This window comes from Myotis myotis, unplaced genomic scaffold, assembly GCF_014108235.1.
Source record: "Myotis myotis isolate mMyoMyo1 unplaced genomic scaffold, mMyoMyo1.p scaffold_m19_p_2, whole genome shotgun sequence".
NCBI classification, from domain to species: Eukaryota; Metazoa; Chordata; class Mammalia; order Chiroptera; family Vespertilionidae; genus Myotis; species Myotis myotis.
The window spans coordinates 13,770,730-13,792,138 of NW_023416324.1; the positions used below are offsets into that span (position 1 = coordinate 13,770,730).

Here is a 21,409-nt window from a genome sequence, read left to right on the forward strand (position 1 = left end):
CAGGTCTGTCTCCCCCTCCTTCAGAGAGGGGAGCCTTTCATCTTTCATGCCTGGTGTTGAGAGAATGAATGAGAGAAGTGGAACCTGTACTTAAGCCCTAGCTCTGACAGCAATTCACTCGGTGCCTCAGTCTCCCCATCTGTAAAATGAGGGTGGGTGGGATAGGATGGCCTCTGAGGTCCCTTCTGGCTGTGACATTTCATCAACCCTTGATTCAAAGAGGGGCCACTGGGCTGCCCAGGGAATTCTGGGATTGTTATGGAATCATACTCCTCTCCCAGCCATTCCATAGAAGGGCTGCCTGCTCCTGCCTCACACCGGAGGCTTCTCCCAAGGTCTCTCACCGAAGGAAGAGGAGTTCTCAGAGCACTGAACAGCCACAGGGACTCACCCCAGCTTGAAGCCAGCCCAGCGGAACAGAGGAGGGAACTGGGATCCTGGCCACTGAGACTCTGCCGCCCTGTGGCCAGCACCTTCTGGAACAGAGGTGTTCTTAAACGCAGCGAGCAGGTGGGGACCTAGAGCGTCTCAGCCAACCTCCTTATTTTGCTAAAGAAATCGGTGCCCAGAGAAAGCTAGTCGCCCCAAGTGCAAAGCACGTCAGGGGTAATGCGGGCCCAGGACCCAAGTCTCCCCGGTGCCTAATCATCAGGGGAAGGCATCGGGGGAATTTTTGAGTCTGAGAGTCACCCAGACCTGAGTCTGAATTCTAGGCGTGCCACTCCCAGGCAACGAGACTCAGACAAGTCCCCTAACCTGTCCACCTGTGGCAATGTGCAATGCCACCCACTCTTTCTACAGGATTTGATGGAGAAAAGGCATGTCAGGCACCTAACGTAGTGCCAGCACACAGTAAGTGCTCAATAAAATTAGGCATTGTTATTGTTAGGATTCCTACAGCACTCTGCCCAGCTGCTTGGTCTCAGAGGAGCAGCAGAGCCTCAGGAAAGAGGCTAGAGGGCTCCCTCACAGAGTCACCCAGAGGGTGGACACTCCCACTGCCAGGGGAGGGGGGCGGTCAAACAGCTGGCTTTGATGCTTATGTTTAGAACAAAGGTGCCCGAGGAAAAGGAGGGAAAACATTGCCTCCCCCCCCCCCCCCCCCAGCTGGCGTGGGAGAACTGGTTATAGTGTGTGATCAGCCATGTCTCCCCTTATAAATAGAAGCTGGCTGCTCCTTGCTCTGGCTTGGGTCACCTCTTCAAAGAAAACTCCCAGAAATTGGATGAGTGTGTGACTGACACAGCTGGGAAACAGCCTTGATTCCTGGACATTAGGTCTGAAATGAGCCAACCGCTGTATGAGGTCACCCCATTGTCTGAGTCTCCCGCAAGCCCGATTCTTTGAGACGCCGTGAGGTGCCTCCTTTCCCAATGAGGCACACCTGCCGGAGGCTGAGCAGACAGGGGCAGGGTCTGTCAGCATCCTTGGTGAAAATGGGTCAAAAAAGAAAAAGAAAAAGAAAATGGGTGGGAGAGTTCCCTTGCCCTCCACGCCACCAGCACACGCAGGAGTGGCTGGGCCCTGCCAGCTCAGCTCTGGGTCTGCAGAGAGTGCCAGCCATGTGTGCGGCTCTGCAGCAGGCACCCTGGGGCGTCCAGGCTCTTCTGTGTGAAGACCCAGGCCCTGAACACCCCTGAGGGCTGACAGTCCACTGCAGTGACAATCGCTCTGGTGACGGCTGAAGGCAGGGCCGCTTTGCGCTCAGATGCCCCCAGTCGCTAGCTGTGTGTCCTCAGAAGTCTCTGCCTCCCAGGCCTGTATCTGCTTCTGTAGAATGAAGGGTGATACCTGCCACCCAGGTTGTTATGAAAACTAGCTAGTGCTTTACTTGCATTATTTGTTTTAAATATTAAACTAGAGATAAAAACTACACTGAGAGTGCAGAGAGAGATACATAGAGAGCTAAAGATGATAGATAGAAAGATAGATAGATAGATAGATGATAGATAGATAGATAGATAGATAGATAGATAGATAGATAGATAGATGATAGATAGAGAGAGAGAGAGAGAGAGAGAGAGAGAGAGAGAGAGAGAGAGAGAGAGAGAAATCTACCCTAGAAGGGCCAGCATTTGCCCTGAAAGGGATGCAGGAATTCTTCAGGTAGGAAAGCTGGGCAAGGGGGTATTTCCAACAGCGGAAACAGCAGGGCAAAGGCTGCAGCCCCATGTGACAGGACCTGGGGAGCAAGGAGACGAAGGGTGAGCCACCTTGCCTGCCTTCAAACCTCAATCTGCCTGTGATTTCTGGGTTTCTGACCATCCGCCCTCCCAGACCCCGATGAGAAGCTAAAGGAAAAGCTTCCATGTATGGCCTCTCAGTGCAGCCCCACCTCCTGTGTCTTCTGCTCCCATGTTACCTTCTGGAAACACCCAACACCACACTGTTCAGCAACTCCGTGCCTTTGCCCATGCTGTTCCTTTTGCCTTTCCCTGCAAACTCTGATTCCATCTTCACTTCTCTCCTGCAGGGAAACTCACAGGCTGCAGCCCTCTCTCCTCCCCGCCCCCACCTCCCTCCCTGGGGGAGCCTGGGTTCAGACCCTGATCCAGCACCCTGGTGAGTCTGCACTTGGCCTGTTAAGTCTACGTACAGTACCGACCTGTGGGAGAGTTGGAAGCACGGCCCCAGATAATATCAGTGTAGCTGGCCCCTCCAGACATTAGCCATTCTTTCCTCTGCACAGAACTCGCTGTTTCTATGCCCCTCACTTGGCTAGCTCTTGAGGGAGAGGGTTGTGTCTGACTCATCTTTGAGGACGTTTGCTGAACAGCGGAGAAAAGCAGAGGGTTGGAGCCGGTGGGGGAGCCCAGACATCTGTACCCCCCCACTCCGGAGAGATCTATCATCGGCCAGGGCTGCTCCCTCCATGTGGCGGCAGGGCTAGGCCCATCGCAAAGGTCAGGCTGGATCAAACCCGGGGCAGCCCTCTGAGCTTTGCGAGCGGCTTTTATGAGCCTCATGGCTCAGTTATAAAAGCCACCCTGGTCCTGCCCCGTGGAAAGAAAACATCTATCAAAGCTCTGAGTTGGCCACAGCTGGATTAAGTGTGTTTGCAGCTTCCAACGTGAGCTGCTTGCAAATCGCGGAGAATAATGAATGTGTCAGAGGGCTCAGCAGGTCACTGGGGGCGGCATGGAGACCCCGGGGACACTCCCAGCGCAGACTCTCTGCCTCGGGGGTTCCCAGGGTCTGGAGGGATAAAGGGGCAATTTTTCTCATTACAGGGCAGCCGATGCCCGGGGGCTGGAGGGCAGTGTCTGTTTAGCAGGTAGCAGGTGACAGATTACAGCTTTGGGAAGAAGCGCCATATCTAATTGGAAACCCCAGGGGAACTTTAGGTGGGTCCCTCCTAATCACCCAAAGTGAAGGGGGGCCGAGGGCTTGATTCTCCGGGCCCAGCCGTGACAGGGCAGCGCGTCACTGCAAAACCAGCGGCTGAGGGCACCAGGAGTAGAGCCAGGGTGAGAGATGGCAGTGGGAGTTTCACCTCCTGGCGGGTGGGCGGGCGTGAGCTGGAAGGCTGAGCTGGGAGGAACGGTTTATCTCCGAAAGCCCGGCTCACCCTGATCCATTGAGTCATCACCGTGACCAACGCTCAGGGCCTGACGACGGGAAGCCGTGGCGAGCCCTTCGCTCTGCAGCCCCCTGGGAGCTGGTGAGTCCTCTGAGCTTCTGAGTCAGCAAAGTGGCCAGAGCAGAGGCCCCCTGTGGCGTGTTCTTCAACAAGGAACCCAGAAATGGCCGCAAACAACCCCCCAGCCCTCGCATAGCATCTGCCCTACAGGGGCCACTCAAGACACAGAGTCCCGCCCAGCCAGTGTGGCTCAGTGGTTGAGTGGCGACCTATGAACCAGGAGGTCACAGTTCCATTCCTGGTCAGGGCACATGCCAGGGTTTCTGACTGGATCCCCAGTGTGGGGCCTGCAGGAGGCAGCTGATCAATGATTCTCTCTCATCATTGATATTTCTATCTCTCTCTCCCTCTCCCTTCCTCTCTGAAATCAATAAAAATATATTAAATTTTTTTTAAAAAGTAATACCAGTTGAGTGTAGAGCAGTGGTTCTCAACCTTGGCTGCACATTAGAATCACCTGGGAATCTTTTTAAAATCCTGATTTCCGGGCCCCATCCTCCGGAAATTCTGTTTCTTTGTTATGGGGTGGGGCCACAACATTAGTAACAAAGAAACAAAATTTCCGGAGGATGAGGCCCGGAAATCAGGATTTTAAAAAGACTCCCAGGTGATTCTAACGTGCAGCCAAGGTTGAGAACCACTGGTCTAGAGGATCCTCTTCAACATGAAAGCTCACGGTGCATCTTGCCTGGTGAGCTCTGTGGGCGATCTTATCTTATTCTTGCCAGCACCTTACAAGTGTTTGTTCCAGTTCACAGAGGATGGATTTGGATTTCCTGGGAGTTCAGTGACCCCTCCTTCCAGGTTCTCGGGCTGGGGAGAGGGGAAGGCAGGAGTTTGGGGGTGACGGCCAGCTGTGCTTATCCCTCTGCCATAAGCCTCCCAGGAGACGCGACAGGCTCAGCCCCTGCGGCCTCCTGAGCGCCTGTCACCTCGCCACCCTCTCACCACTCTGGGCGCCACTCCTGCTGGTGGGTAACATGGGACTAACATCCCCCTGGTCCCCCCTTCACCCTGAAGAGAGCAGAACCTACATATCATTTTGCAAATTGGACCCTGCCCCACACGGGGAGCCAAGCCCTTCCAACCCAAGACACACGGTCACATGCGTGTTCAGTGCATGTGCCCCAAACTGCACAGACCTTCGCAGGGGCCTGAGTCCCGGAACACAGGAGCCCAGGCACTCCTGTCCCTCTTCCCTCCGGGACACAGGGGAGCCGGCAAAACTCGCATTGAGAGCCTGTATCTTTCTTCATCTTACATCATTCCTCCATCATTCAACATAATGGCTGGATCTGTTTTTAGAATAACCCAAAGTACACTTCAGTTTTTATCTTCCCATCTTTTAAGTGAAATCACAGATTTCTCAGCTCCATCCTTTCCACATGAATTAAAAATCTATTTGTTGGGCCTCCTTTGTGGCTTCCGGCTGGCTCTGTGTTCACTGCCCCCTCTGTGCTCTCCTGGGCTCATGGAGCGTCAGGAATGAAAGGACCTCCCCTCTTTTCACACAGAGAGAAACGAAGGCCAGAGAGGTGCTGAGAGCAGCCCCAGACCCCAGAGCCAGTGACACAGATGTCCTGCCACAGAGGCTGGGACACCATCTGCTCACCCAGGTAAGCCTGAATGTAAGAGACACTGGGCTTAATAGGTTCCTCTGTGCAGGCCTTCTCAGAGCCTTTAATAAGCCCACGCTCATTGCGATGCTCCCGGGGCAGAGGGTTTATAAGTAGTGTTTCCGAGGCTTATTAACCATGGATCCATTATTCACAGAGCATCACGGAGAGCCAGTGCGCCCCAGACACCCCCAGACACGCCAGCACCACTGCACTGCTCCGCTGGAGAGATGGGCTGTGTGCGGCTACTGGCCAGCATTCTGCCGCCTCGCCCCGGCCTGGCCCTGCGTTGCTCCAGGTGAGCCTGGCTGGGGGTGTATGGTGTTCTGTTCACCTGAGCAGCTCCATAGCCTCCAGCAAGAACCTGAAACCTCCAGGGCCTGTGGACTGGCAGGTACAAAGGCCGTTTAATGAGAATATTTCAAACTGCTCATCCAAGTGACACTTCTCTGGGGAAAATGGTTAAACACGGAGCAGCCCCCATGCTCCTTTCCCCATTTCCTGACGATGCTTCCAGATGCGGGCTGGGGGCTTGAGCGGCCATGCCAAACACCAGCTGCTCCTATATCCTAATACTAGAGGCCCAGTGCACGACATTTGTGCACTAGGCCAGGAGTCCCTCAGCCCAGCCTATGCCCTCTCACAGTCCAGGACCCCCGAGGGGTCCTTAGCGCTGCCACAGAGGCTGGAGAGGCTCCCGCCACCACCGCTGTGCTCGCCAGCCATGAGCCCAGCTTCTGGCTGAGCAGTACTCTCCCTGTGGGAGCCCACTGACCACCAGGGGCAGCTCCGGCATTGAGCGTCTGCCCCCTGGTGGTTGGTGCACGTCATAGCAACCGATCATTCCTCCATTCGGTCGATTTGCATATTAGGGTTTTATTATATAGGATGCCTGTAGGGTATAGGGTAATTGCAGCTATGATGGTAACAGCTGTTTTCAAGCACTTTCTCATCTAATCCTGACAGAACCCCTGAAAGATAAAGTTCTTATTTCCTCCTAAAAATGTGGAAACTGGCTCAGGGAGCAGTGTCTGCAGGGGACCGAGGCAGGACTCAGGCTCAGATCTAACTCCAAAGCCTTCCTCTTCCCCACTCTATTCGCTGCCAGAGTAGGGGGAGGTGGTGTGCCGTGGGTGCCTGAGCCAACCTGAGGCAGGAAGTCCCTGAGGCTTGGAGAGAGCCTGGTCCTGAGCCCGGGAGCCTGTGCAGGGTCAAGCTGCAGAACTAGGCACCAGAGGGCAGGCGCAGCTTGTCCTGCGGGCTCTCCCTGAGGCCTGAGTCCTTTCTCTGGATCCTACGCTGCTCTCATCAGGCTCATGTTGTGCTCGGCTCCCTAGCTCCCCTCTCTCCTTGCCCTGGACCGATGCCCATCGTTGTCAGCCTCCCTGGGTGCCCAGACTTCTGACCTACTGTGGCTCTGAACCCAGCCACCTGCTCAGAGGTGCCCGGGTGCCTATACGCTCGGTCCCAGCCCCTGGTCAGCCCTCCCGGCAGCCCATCCTGCCTGGAGAAGACTCTGCAGGGGTGCGGTCTTAGATGGCACCGACCTTAACTGCAGTTCGTTTTAGACGTTCTAGAACTGATTGACAGGTAATAAGCCCTGGGAGTTTTTTAGTCTCTTAGGTGAAGGTAACACCAAGTACCTGCCTTTACTTTTTAAATTTGTGTTACTATTAAGTCACCATTTGCGTCTGCCATCCACATGCCAAATCTGTATTTTTAAATCAGCAAACAACACTGTGAGGCATGAATTACCCCACTTTACAGATGAGGGCACGGAGGCTCAGGGGGGTGGGGGCAGCGCCCAAGGTCACCGAGCAGAAAAGCAGCTGAAGTTTCAGTCCAGGAGGTCGGACCAACCTCCGGGTCCGGGCTGCTCACCGATCAGCACAAAACTAGGCGAGCTCCACGGCTTCTCATGCCTGCCGCCCGGGGGAGGTTGTATGTTGTAAAATGGGAAAGTCAGCCCAGGAGAGCACGCATCGTGGGGAACATGGGAAGAGCCAGACAGTTCGGGCCCGATTCCCAGCGCCACCTCGTCAGCCTGTGGACTTGGGCAAATCTCTCCGTCTCCCTGAAGCCCAGCTCCCTCCTCCAGGAAGAACAATCCTGACAACAGGATTGCTATGGTAAGGGGCATGAGGTGAACTTCCTGGTACAGAGTAGCTGCTCAGTATGTACTGTGCGTGCAGCACACATTTATTGAGCACCTACTATGCATCAACAAGGACAGCGACCTGGCGAGCAATGACACCCTTCCTTTTCTACCATGTCGGGGTCCTTCCCAGACCGCCTTTCAAAAGAAAGTTCAGGATCATCAGGACTCACGGGATAAGGGTCTTTTTCGGAATCTTGGTGTGATCGTGTGGGTTGTAATAACCGGGGCCAGGGACTGTCGATGTCAGTTTTAATCCACGGTCAGTTTTTGATTTAAAACAGGACACCAATGTCGTTGGCGACTGCTTCACAAGGGATTCGTTGATATCATAATACCCTAAACAGAAAAAAATTTTTAAACATATAAGAAACACTTCTCAAATAAATAAAGAGCCATACCTTCCGCCTAAGGATACATTAATGACTAGAAGGCGATATCGCTCCAAGACGGTCCAATGGAAGGGCTGCCTGAATTAGCTGAAAACAATACTCACCATTTAGCGAACACAGGCCACATGCATCACATACTTAGCCCATGTAATCTCCCGCAGCCCAGCAATGTGGGTGCTATCACCCCCATTCTAAACGTGAGGAATCTGAGGCTCAGCGATATTAAAACATTTGCCCGTAGACATCCATCTAACCAGGGACTAAGCCCAGCGGCTCCCTCCTCGATAAAGTCAGAAGAATTCTTCCAACAACGGAGTGGTTGTAATAGCGGAATAACGTATTAGGTTCCTGGCACAGAGGAGTTGTTTTGTAACTACAGTGGGGCCTTGACTTACGAGTGTCCCAACTAATGAGTTTTTTGAGATACCAGCTGTCTCTCAGGCTGATTTTTTGCATTGAGTTGATAGAGTAATTTGAGTTAACAAGTTCCTTAACAAGCTCAGTCTCGGAACGAATTAAACTCGTAAGTCAAGGCCCCACTGTACTTTGCAATTAACAAATATCTCTTGAACACCCACTATGTGAGCCCAGGCCACCTGTCTCCAAAGCCCATGCTTTCCCATCATGCCCCACCTCCAGAAACTGTGACAGGACGAAATCCATGTGACTGCACGAAGCTTCGAGGAAGAGCAGGATGCTCTGAGCTGGGGGAGGAGGAAGCAGCTCGCCCTCGGCTTGTGGGTGCCCTGCCAGTGGGTGCCCTGCCAGTGGGTGCAGGCGTAGGGAGTATGAGCAGCAGCACTAGGCAGAAGCCTTGAGGACGTCTGCACACCCAGGCTCCCCAAGACTCCGAAATTAAGAAAATGATTCAACATAATGGGAAAGCCCTGAGCATATGATGTACATCCCAGCAGCCACTACAGCGTGAGAAAGGAGAGCAGCCTGCATGTGCACAGCCCAAGCTCAGGCCGGAAGATGACAACTATTAAGACCATAGGCCACCGGCCGTGTTTCCAAAAATGAAGGTGAGTGAATAAGTAAAGCCAAGCCTGAAAGTCTATGCCCGAGGGTGGCATTCCGGTACAAATGGATAAGTCTGAATAAAAATAGGCGCGGCCCCAGGAAAGGGGAGTCATTATATGAGGGATGGCATTCTGGGTGGGAAAAATATTCCAAATTTCCTAAACATTGTAAAGTTGGCTTTGCTTCAATAAAATGTACTTTTCCGTTGCAAAAATACTGAAAACAACATTACTACTTGACTAGCAAGATTTTCCTTAAACGGTCAGGCCCAGTGAGGGCCAGGGCAAGGTGCCTTGTCACCCCTGTGCTGAAGGGCAATTCCATCACAAACGGCAAAAACCTCAACTGTGTTACATGCCTCAGACTTAGCGATTTCACTTGCAGCAGTTTACATGAGGGAACTAGCTCGATTGCACACGAGCTGTGAACTACAAGGGTGTTTGCAGCCACTGTATTTATATTAGTGATCAGCTCAAAACCACCTCGATTCCCAGTAAGAGGGCATTTGTTCCTTCACTCGTGGCACCAGCATACGGTGGCCTCCTATACGTCTGCTTAAAAATGATGTGTTCTGGGAGGATTTTTAATAACTTGGAGAGACGTTCCCAGCATATGGTTAACATAGTTTTAAAAGGCAGATGTCCAGCTAGCAGCCTTGATAATATTGGTCCATATCTCTCATTATCTTTCTGTTTCTTTTCTCTCTCATTTACTGCTACCAGAAAAGGTGAAAGCAATGCCTGGCTATGAAATGCGGAGATGCAGAAGTAAAGAGAGAGGCATGCATGTTCCTGTGGCCCCGAGAGCCCAGGGAGCACTGGTTCCCGGGCGCAGCTGGGCTCTGCTGCACGAGGCGGGCCTCCCCGGCGTATCCGATTCTGTGACCCACGTTGGCAAGTGACACTTTAGCACAGGCCTTTCCCCGTGCTCAGAAAGAAAAGGAAAAATAGAGGGGGACACTGGTGATGTGATTGGTACATCTAAATGCAGGAAATCCAACCAGCAAACAGGTCAAGGTGAGCATTTGCCTGGCGTCGACGGAGGGGCAGGCAGAGCAGCAGACCCAATCCCCACTCCACATCTGGTTTTCTCCCAGAGGGGGCAGGGAAACCATGGTGTTACTGCCGAGAGGTGAGAGGTCAAAGCAGAGGTCCCAGGCCCCTGGCCAGCAGAGCGGGGAGGTGTCTGAGGCACCAGGCAGGCATCAAACCCAAGAGGCCTGGGCTAAATCCAAGGGGACCCTGGGCTAGTCACCTGCCTTCTAAGTATCATTTCCACCTGTAAAATGGGCGGAAATAATGTTGGCTCACACCTCCTGAGCACATGCTCCGTGGGGCTTTGAGAGCATTCGGAGGAATGGAAAGCCTGGGCACACAGTAGGAGTTTAAGAGACATGGGCCCCTCCCCAGTCCTGTTCTCTGCGATAAGACCTCCGGAGGGAGTGGCACCTGTGGCTGGCTGCAGGGGTGCCCCCATCCCGGGGCTCACTGGCCGGGCCTCTGGCCAACCCCCAGAAATGCCGGCTTTGTTCTCTGTATAAACAAACAAGGTGGGGCTTTGCCCTCGGATGATGCAAGGCCGGGGAGCTTTAGCCCGGGCTCAGCCTCCTAATTAGAGCTGATTTTGTTATTCAGCTCCAAACTAATCTCAGCTTTAATCTGCATTTGCTGAAATCTGACGTGCGCTGCAATTTTATCCACACCCCCTCCAGGAGGCAGGATTGCAGGCAAACCCTGCTCCTCCTCTGGGCAGGGCCGCGGGTCCCTGGGGGTCTTCAGATCCCGTGGGGAAGGTCTGATAGAGCGAGAGCTCCTGCGTGCAGACCTCTCTGCAAAGGGTTCACTGGGGCTGGGAGGTGGGGGAGGGGTAATGGGGGGGTGGGGGGGTGCACAGAGGGTCCAGCCCAGCAGGGAGAACACTCGCTGGCCAGCCCTGTGTGTTCCCGAATCCTGGCGAGTTCAGAAGTCACAATAGGCAACAGTCTCCTCAGTCAGACACCTCTGGGCCTGGGGCTCGCCCTGTGACACTGCGCAAGTCACTTCAACTCTGAGCCTCCACTGCCTCCCCTGGATCACAGGGCCAGAGTGTGGGCCTGTGAGGACAGCTGTGTGAGGGCTGCGTGGGAATCCACGCTGCGGCCTGTGTGCCCCCGCCCATGGTGATGCCTGGGGGTGGGAATGTACACTCACTCTTCTGAGGCGAGAAGCCACTTCCCCACCAGCAAGGCTGCTTTGGGGGCATTTCCAGACCAGCCATTCTTCCCTGAAGGAGGACAGCCGGTCTCTTCCTCACGCTTCTCCCCTTTGTTCAACGCCTGCCTCAACCCCTCGCCGCCCCAAAGCCTAACTCCTTCCAGGGGCTGCCGGTGGGGGACTGGGTGCCCTCAGATCAGATCTGGACTGACCCCTTAGGTCAGTGGTTCTCAACCTTGGCTGCACATTGGAATCACCTAGGAATCTTTAAAATCCTGATTTCTGGGCCTCATCCTCCAGAAATTCTGTTTCTTTGTTATGGGGTGGGGCCACAACATTAGTAACAAAGCAGCAGAATTTCCGGAGGATGAGGCCCGGAAATCAGGATTTTAAAAAGATTCCCAGGTGATTCTAACGTGCAGCCAAGGTTGAGAACCGCTGCCTTAGGTCAAGGCCAGGGCAGGCGGCTGCCTACCTGGTGCAGGTCCTGCTCCAGGGATGGCGAACGCTCCTCTCTGGGTTTTGGACTGGAACTCGGCTCGGGCACAGACGTTGTTTCTCTGCTTGCAGTACGAGACGGAGGCCTGGGGAGAGAAACAGCGCGCTGTGCCAGTGCCTGCCTGCTCTTTGCCATTGTGCCTGGAAGAGGGTCACATCTGGAGACAAAATCAAATGTACACCTGTCCTCCTCAGAAAGTGAACTGATGTGAGTGGAAAAGGCCACACGGATAGTGCTTCACCGTCACCCCGGCCGGAACGGCTAGGACAGTGACGGCGACCCTATGACACGCGTGTCAGAGGTGGCACGCCAACTCATTCGTTTGGTTGATTTTTCTTTGTTAAATGGCATTTAAATATATAAAATAAATATCAAAAATACAAATCTTTGTTTTACTATGCTGTGCTAAGCGCTCAGCACAGATGACCTCATTTAATATTTGCATTAACATATCAAAAAATTTCTATATGTGACACGGCACCAGTGTTAAGTTAGGGTTTTTCAAAATGCTGACACGCCGAGCTCAAAAGGTTCGCCATCACTGGGCTATGAGCTCAGCAAGTGTCTGCACAGGACAGGTGACCCCACACAGGGCAGATGATCCCACACAGGACAGGTGATCCCACACAGGGAAGATGATCCTGTATGAGGCAGGTGATCTGCACATATAGTTTAATTTCTCTGAACTTGAGTTTTCTCATCTGCAAGACGGCTCAGATAACCCCTGCTCTAGCTGACCCAGTGTTGTCGAGGTGGGGCTGGGGGGCAGGAGGCCAATGGAAACCATCTATAGCAAAGTGTTTTTTAAAAACCGTGTCACTCTACACATGCAAATTATTTTCATTCTCTTTCCTGTGTTTTCATTCTTTTCAGAACACTCAGTCCTACACCCCCCCACCTGATTCCTAACTGCGCAGTCCCTCTGTGAACGCAGGGTTTGGGGCATGCTGGGAGATCGGGTACTTTAAGGTTATAATCAGCTTTGTAAGCACTCTCTTGCCTTGACTTTTCTGGACTGACCAGAAATTAAGAATTTTGGTTGATCCACACGATACACATTTGAGAGTGTCCAGTGTGTCTGGAACTCTGAAAGTCACAGAGAAGGAAATGAGGAGCCCTGAGATCGTGCTTGTGCTACACGTGAATCATACATACTTTACATGCCAATGTGCAGTCCGGCTCCTGTGTTCACTAGATAAAAGATGCCATAAAAACTGTACGTGCGACGGCTGGGAATATTTACCAAAAGAGCGAAAATATTTGCTGGGGCCAGGATGGTTTGATTTTCGGTGATACTCCTTCGTCAGAGAAATGCTTCTCAAGAAATGCAGATGGCATTTTGATTTCGTGTTGACAAAGGCGGGGATATTGAGCTTTTCCCAGGGTCCTAATGGCTGGGCTGCCTGCCGAGACGGCAAACAGAAAGATCAGAACGGAGCAGGCTAATTACTGGACCCAGGGCGAGGAGCCAGGCTGCCGGAGAGGAAGTAATAACACGGCATCGAGGGAAAGGATTCGAATGGAGGAGCGGGGGGCCATGGTGAGCAAAGGCGAAGAAAGGCCTGGGCAGACCTCAGCGCGCAGTGTGGCTAACAGGATTAGCGCATTCTGCTCCTCGCCACTTGGCTCAGCCATTGTTCTCCGGGTCTGGAAAAAGCCACCTGCAGACAAACACTACCGCAGCTCTGTTCCTCGGCCCGACAGAAAGGCACCTGAAGAGGGGGCATTTTTGTGCCCGCTGCCTCTGTGCCACTGGAAGGTCTCACCGTTACACTAGGGAAACAGCAGCTCCACGGCGGGTTAAAAAGAATGGAGCCGATTTATCATATGGCACGGGGGAAACCCAAGATACAGCTAAGTAGAAAACGCACATGTACTGTGCACAGCATAAGCCTAACACTGGAGGGAGGGCCTACGGGAGGAAGAGCATGGAAAGAGACTGCAGCTGGGTTTTTTTTGTTTTTTTTTAATATATTTTATTGACTTTTTTACAGAGAGGAAGGGAGAGAGACAGAGAGCCAGAAACATCGATGAGAGAGAAACATCGATCAGCCGCCTCCTGCACACTCCCTGCTAGGGATGTGCCCACAACCAAGGCACATGCCCCCGACCGGAATCGAACCTGGGACCCTTCAGTCCGCAGGCTGACGCTCTATCCACTGAGCCAAACCGGCCTCGGCTGCAGCTGGTTTTTGATGGTGGTTCGCTTGGGGCAGCAGAATTATCAGGGACTTCCACTTCCTAGCTCATGGGTTGCTATCATGCCTCATGTATTCACATTCGTTGCCTCGTTTGCTTCTTATAATAACCCCATAGGGCAAGTGTAATTAATTTCATGTTACAACTGAGGCTCAAGAGGTTGTGTGTCTCCCCCAAAGACAGGGCTACCCATCTCTACGGACTGTGGAGTCCTCGTGCCAGTGCTGTGCTAAGCGCTCAGCACAGATGACCTCATTTAATATTTGCATTAACACTGTGAACTAGATATGCATCCCCGTTTTACAGATGAATAAACTGAGTTCTGGAAGGTGGAGGTACAAGGCTCCATAGAACTTGCCCAGTCACACGATTAGAAAGTGGCAAAGTCAAGATTTGAACTTGACTCCATTTCTTAACCATGAATTCTGCCTCAGTGAGTGTGAAGTGATCAGAATCAGCAGAGCACTACTCTTAAAAAAATAACCAACAACCATTTTGTGATCTGGAAAGACAGAAGTGTATTTTCCCTATAAGAACCTAAAAATTAAATTAATAGTGTCTGCCGACAAAATGGCAAATACTATATACTCATTGTTAGAGATGGGAACGCTGTCCCGGAAAGCTTACATGATAGCAGTGGCTACAGTTAAGCATTTTCCAGGGCGATGGTCTTCCCACCGCTCACACTGGCCCCCTTTTCGTCTGGGTTCTGCAAATTCCCTGTGAGAGCCTTGCACAGCCTCGTGTACCCATTGGGTAGCCAACAAATGCTAACTGGCTTACCAACTGCATTAAAGGACTATTTCCCAAAGTGCCCCCTTCCTTCCTTTTATTTTAGTAAACCATTCCCTCAATATATATTTAGTAAGCGCGTGCAGTGTTCTTACGTTGTACTGGTTTGGTGCAGGAGTTACAAATTTGAGGCCTTTTCCAGAGCGTGGCAGCTGGAACATACTGGAATAGGAATTACTGAAGTCTTTCTTCGAAACAAAACATGACGGCAGAGTGTACGCATTTGCAGCGGGATTTTTAGAAACGATGGGGCCCAGCCGGTCACGCTGTGGGGAGAAAACCAAAGGGATCAGCGTTGTCACACAACCTGTGGCCCCGCGGGACGGCCGTCAGAGAGCTGGCGCCCCACAGCGGGTCTGAAAGCGTCTTATAAAAGGCGAAGCTCTGGCAGGCAACAATCATAAACTGACCTTGGGCTTTGAGGATTCGCTCTTGGAAAACACAAGTTCCGACCTGTTTTAACTTCTGTAAACTCAAATTACTCATCTGTTGTTTGGGACTTGGCATAGATAATTTTGCCATAAAGGCATTTTCACCCAATCCTGTTTCAAGCCACTTGACTCACCATCAGCTGTTGGGTTATTTATATCATGGAAGCTTTAAACTTTCTTCCTCCAACCCAGGCTTTCTTTCTACTTCCACATCGTATTTCTAAGGTTAAGTCATCTGAATTGCCTAAATGACAAGTTTGATTCTAATGTCTTCTACAGGCAAGGCTCCATAGAGCTTGCTGTCCACCCACACCTCCTACCCCCTCTCCTTACGCCCCCCCCCCCAACTAATTACTGATTTCATAAAACCCTACAATATGTTTGTGTTTCAACAGAACCAATTCCACTTCTTTCAGGAAGCCATGGTAAACTATTTTTAGTGTGTGTGTGTGTTTTTAAAAGAAAACAAACAGAATCAGTGTTTGCCAAATGAAAAGGGTCAAAAGCCGCAGAAACTGGGTGATAACATCACTTTACCCTGGGATAGTATGGCAAGTATTGGACTCTGATAACACCAAATATTTCTCAGTATTTTATGGTTAAAAGCTTGGGCACGTTGCCCTAGGTCTCTCACACAGAAAGTGGGGGAAGTGGTGGGACGGCATCAGTACCTCCCCCGACTCCTCACTCAGCCTACGCTTGGTGGCACTGGCTCTCCACACCTGGCTTATGGGCCACCATGGTATGGAGTGGATGTGCCACCAGGAGCAGGCGTGTTCTTGTCCAGAGTCTCAGCTGTTCAGAGTCCAAGTCGGGTTTGAGCCCCACCTCTGCCTTCTCCATCCTTGTACTCACTTTGCCTTTGCATTTTGGGCAATGGTTAACCGAGCATTTTTCATGGGCTTTTGCATTTAATCCTCATGGCAACCCTGGATAGTGGATGTTGTGATTATCCTCACCTTACACACGAGGAAACTGAACCAACGTTCGCACCCAGGCCGTGTGCCTCCGCTCTGTGAGATGGACCAGGCACCCAGTTCTGAGGAGGAACGGGTCGAGGGAGTAACAGCAACAACAAGAAGAACAGCTGACAAGTGACCGTGGGAGGTCTTAGTTCAAGAAGGATGGAGACCCCGTATCTCCTCTGCCCAATGGTTTGGCACTCCTTCACTCGTTCTTTTTAACTTCCATGGAAGAAGGGTGGTGAGGTCAAGCCTTCCTCGGCGGTGCCATTCGAGTCACCTGACAGAGCGGGCAAGCATGTTTTTCTGAAGCCATTTCCCAGTGAGTGTTCCTTGGCGTACCAGTTCTCGAAGATAAGGCTGTGTTGGTGGGGACAGCAGCTGGGAGGGAGCTTCCGAGTCAAATACATTTGAGAAGTCTCATCCCGTGTCCCCATTTTGAAGATTCATAATACGCTTTGGCAGAGTAAATGCTCTGAGACTGTCCACAATAAAGAAACCTGTCCAGACTTCCTTAAATTTACTGGATCATAGAGCCTTTCGGGCCTAGAAAGCCTAGTCACATACACTTTGGGGGAAATTGTTCCAAAAGTTTCCAGTTTGAGGCAATGTTTCAGAATAGAAGCGTCATAATAGAACTTATCTCAGCGTATAGCCCAAGGAACACTCACTCACCAGCCCTCCCTACCCCTTGGCCTCCTTTGAGTCGCCAGGCCTGTGGTCTCCAATCTGGCCACGCGCTGACATGTACGAACCTCTCTCCGCACACACTAACTTTTCCCGAGCCGCTGCTGACACCGTGCGAATGTAGAAAGGCCACCAGAGCCTCCGCCCACCCGCCTCATCTGCTGTGAATAATTCCGGAACAAAGACTGGGAAGGCACTAATGAAGCTCTTATATAATTTGGACTTAGAGAGATGACAGGTCCTCTCAAAAGGCTGGGTGTAGCTGTGCCAATCGCCATCAGGAAGTTTCTCAAACGTGTAGCCCCACAGAGCTTCTCGGCCAGCCTCACCCACAGCCACCACCTCCTGGTCACACCAGTGTCAGGAAGGCCCAGTGTTCTCTGAAGAGGGCCCCCTTTAACTCCCTCGGCGTCTCCAGTCCAGAAATGGAGGGGGTGCTAACGGTGGAAGTCGGGGTGAAGGGATAGAGTTCGCATCCAGTTCAGAAGGAAACCAAGAAAGATGTGGGGAATTTCCGGACACATCTCCATCAACCACGGAAGGCCCGTGCCCAAGGGTAGAGGAACAGAACTGTTTATAAACATAACCGTAAATTCTCACACCCATCAAGGAGGGGAGAGGAAGCCTGAACAACTCATTGTCTGCCTTGCTTTGGGTTTGGCCTGAATTTTTAAACGGATTGGAGAGGCCCGAGTCGCTGCCGTAACACTCAGATCTTCGCTTGGGCCCCTTCTGCTGCACGAGGGGGCCTCGCACGGAATCCATCGACCGCGTGGCGCGCTGATCCAGCCCCTTCGTCCTGTGGCACGGAGGAAGAATGGGCAGTGCCTCCGCACGGCAGAGAAGTCCGCCGGGAGCACACCTGGGTGCTGCAGGAAGCATTTACTGTTTGTGACTCAGGTGGTAACAATCATAACATTGCACATGTTTATTGTGCTGTGCAGTTTCAAAGGGTTTTTCGCTGGTTGCAGCGTCGATGTGCCCAGCGCCTCGGGGAGTCTCCGCCTTCGGAGGCAGCTGGAGCACAGGAGGGTGACGTGCCCGAGGTCACCTCGGGAACCCACAGCTGAGTCAGGATGAGGTTTGAGGTCTCGCCGCCGGTGCCAGGGCATTGTGAGACGAGGCGCTTCTTTTGCCGGTTGCTTTTGAGTCTCCCTTACTCGCAGGGCTGGCGGCAGAAAGCAGGGCAGAGGCGTGGCTGTTCCGTGAACTCGCGGGAGGCAGGTGCAACCTCCCCTGGTGTGCCCGGCCGCAGCCGGGTCGCTCCTTGAGGATTCCACTCTGCCAACTTGAATTCCAATAAGGGGCTGTATTCAGGTTGTCTTAAATGGTCTCTTTGTGTGATTCTTTTAAAAATCAATTCCAATGTCAGGCATCATAATACATTTTTGCAGATTATTATCACTTTTAAAGGGACAGACAGCATGTGTGTTTTGTTAATACTAGAGTTTGGGTTTGCTCTCTTTTTTACTTTCTTACCTCAGCCTTACCCTAGTTTGACCCTTTGCCCTTGCTCCATCTATTTTTTTTTCTTGCCAATTTATAAATATTCAGATAAAAATTATCTTCACCCAGATAAAAAGTATCTGGTCAGGGACATTTGCACATCATATACAGGGTGTCCCCAAAAATATATACACACTTTGAATAAATATTCATTCCAATGGGTTAAATCTGAAAAGAAAGAAACATCAATTGAGCTATCGAAAAATGTCTGGGTATACATTTTTGGGAGACACTCTATATATTTGACTGTCAGAGCCCTCTACAAAGATCAAGAGCCACATCTTACGAAGAAGAGAAAGAGGGAGGGGAGGAAGGCTGCTAAATTCCAGGCCCACTGCCTGCTCTCACTTTGGCCCCATCAGCTTCCTCAATGATGTCAATAACTCAATTAGACTTCGCAGTGTAAAACAGCTTATTAGGGCGAGATGTAGAATAATTTTTTCCTGGTGTGCCTAGAAATCTCAGGATGACATTTGCTTAGCCTACTCCGGGATGACAACATTGGTTTTGGGTGTTGAGGCTCTGAATATTATTCCTCTGGCTTCTCTCTCCATTCTGGAAATGTGTAGTGATGGGGGATGAGGGGGAGTTTAATGGCACAGACGCCAATTTACCTGCATGAACTTTGAGGAGGCAGTTACTCTCCTAATTAGAACCACGGCCCTGTTTGGGGGCAGCATCCGGGAGGCGGTGTGGAGGCCGGTATGGGAGTCTTGAGGGCCATGTTAAGTGGTCGCTGGGTGTGGGGTTCAGACCTGGACGGGTCTCCCAACCATGGCCACGAGGTCACCCTCACGGGTCCCTGGGGCAGCCCCTCCATGGGAATGGCTTGCTGCGCAGCTTCACCTTCCAGGTCCTGCCTCTGGAGCCCTGGGCACAGCCCAGCAGGACTCAGTGATTGTGGAAAAAGTGCAATAAAATGTGAAATGTGGTCCCTGCAAAAAAAAAAAAAAAAAGAACCACGGGCCTTTGGAGAGAAGGGACCGGATGTCCAATACATGATTATGCAACGAGTGAAGGAAATGACGGATCAGTCAATGCTCATGCCCAGGAGAAGGGGCTCTTACCCTCGAGGGGAAGGCGCACGTCCCTCTCGTGGACAGCGAGACGCTGTTGAACACTGGAGATTGGTGGGTGACGTTGTAGGACCCAGGGCCGGGGATGTTATCCTGAAAGGGAAGAGCACGCGGTGTCACCGGGACAGATTCCGTTCCACTGGGCTTTTCCACAAGCTTCACACCCATGAACGCTCAGCCTCCCCATAACCCGCTGGGACAGGCCCCACCGCCACTGCACGGATGACAGCCCGGCTGCGCCACCTCCTAACCTGCCCAGTCACCATCTCAGGTACCAAGTGCTGGGGCTGGAAGGCCAGCCCAGGCCTGGGACCCCCAAAGCCCTTGCTCTTCCCACTCACTATGGAGGTTTTTCACGCCGTTGGAGAAATGGGCCTAACATGGGATAGTAAGTGTGGCTGATGTGCAAACCGGTGTCCATGGATTGGGTAAGCCAAGCCCACGGGGAGGGCAGGGTGGCCGATTGCATGGGAACCACACCCCACCTGACTCAGCTTCCTCCTCAGCCTTTCAGCAGAGAAATCAGGGCGTGTTTCTGTTTATAAAGCAAAATGAAACAAAAACAACCTTCATCCCGAACGAGACCGTTTCGAACTCTCAGGTGCACGGGGCTCAGGTGCTAAACCAGTGGTTCTCAACCTTCTGGCCCTTTAAATACAGTTCCTCATGTTGTGACACAACCATAAAACTATTTTCGTGGCTACTTCATAACTGTAATGTTGCTACTGTTATGAATCGTCATGTAAATATCTGATATGCAGGATGGTCTTAGGTGACCCCTGTGAAAGGGTCGTTCGACCGCCAAAGGGGTCGAGACCCACAGGTTGAGAACACTGTGCTAAATGATGCAGGTGTGGTAGAGAGGAGTGCGCAAGAGTTTGATTTCTAAGCCTGTTTCTGCTGCAGCTGCTAACTGGGCTTTCTTCTCGCTTCCCGTGCTGGTTACCAGGGGAAGTACATGCTGACAGAAGCTGGCCGAGCAAGTGGCATGAAATGATAAGGATGCCTTCCTGGGTGCCTACTCGGTGCCAGGAGCTTCTCAAAGGCTGTCTCCTTTACTCTCCCAGCGCGGGAGGGAGTCCTGCCCGGGTTTAGAGGGTGGAGACCCTGAGGCAGGTGGAGATGGATTTGCCCGTGGTCCCACCGCTGTGAGTGGCAGTACCTGAATCCAGGGCTAAGCGCATGGTGCACACCAGTCCTTGGCAATGGCGTATTATCCGGTCCCTCTTAAGGAAAGTGAGGCCCAGGGACACTCAGCCCACAGCTACTCAATGATGGCTCCAGAGCCGGCTCTCTCCAGCCTCTGCCCCAGGCTCATCTGTCTCCACCATCCCTACCGCCTTCCTTGGGGCAGAAAGCAAGCTGGCGGTACCATCGGGCCTTGAAGGCCTTTCCGCTCGGGCCGGAGCAGTGCGTGATTATGGTTTAATGTAAAGGCGGGGTCACCAGTGCTATGAACAGGTCCTTCTGGGCCGGATTTAAAATGCAGAGGCTCCTTTGAGCCTTGCGGGTGGGGGCCAGGGCGCTGATTCCTGCTTTGGAGGAGGCGCTGACTGCCAGGGAGAGTGAGGCTGGCCACGAGAGATGCAGCTCAACCAGGTGCACAAGCACCCCAGGCCACGGTCAGGAGAAGCCTGGCGTGTGGGCGCAGATTCGAGGGGCTGCAGGGAAACAAGGGAGAACTTTTTCTTTTTGTTAATCCCACCCGAGGATATTTTTCCATTGATTTTTTTTTTTTTTTTTTTTTTTTAGAGAGTGGAAGGGGTAAAGAGAGAAACATTAATTCATTGCCTCCCACACGTGCCCCGACAGGGGCTGGGGGTCAAACCTGCAACTGAAGTACGTGCCCTTGACCAGGAATCAAATCTGCTACCCTTTGGGGCGCAGCCCGAGGCACTAACCACCGAGCAGCACCGCCGGAGTGGAAGAGCTTTTCTAGGGGGCTGTGCATAGGGCCAGCATTTATTGAGTGAGCACTGTGTGCGGGCCACTGTTCTGAGCTTTTCACGTGCACTGACGCATTTAATCCCCGTTTGAAAGATGAGAGGACAGGGCCAAGGTCACAGATCCAGGAACTGTCAGAGCCAGAATTTGAACCCAGGCAGTCTGAGGACAGAGTCTACTCTTCACCACTAAGTGTGTAGGATAAAGAAAAAAAAAAAAAATGCCACTGGATTATGAATCAGGAATTCTTGTTCCCAGTGCTCCTACTAGGAGCCAGCCACCTCCCTAAACCTAC

General features: G+C 52.1%; 1 protein-coding gene across 1 annotated transcript in view; it reads right to left on the bottom strand.

The window, feature by feature from the left end:
- The window catches only part of STPG1 (sperm tail PG-rich repeat containing 1), a 34,465-nt gene that overhangs the window by 2,897 nt on the left and 10,159 nt on the right, over positions 1–21,409 (bottom strand). The window contains exons 3-6 of the mRNA XM_036353060.1: positions 19,162–19,263; positions 14,604–14,774; positions 11,494–11,602; positions 7,585–7,750 (exon numbers count right to left, since the gene is read on the bottom strand). Coding sequence (XP_036208953.1) covers positions 7,585–7,750; positions 11,494–11,602; positions 14,604–14,774; positions 19,162–19,263 — 548 coding nt within the window. The remainder of the gene's footprint in view (positions 1–7,584; positions 7,751–11,493; positions 11,603–14,603; positions 14,775–19,161; positions 19,264–21,409) is intronic.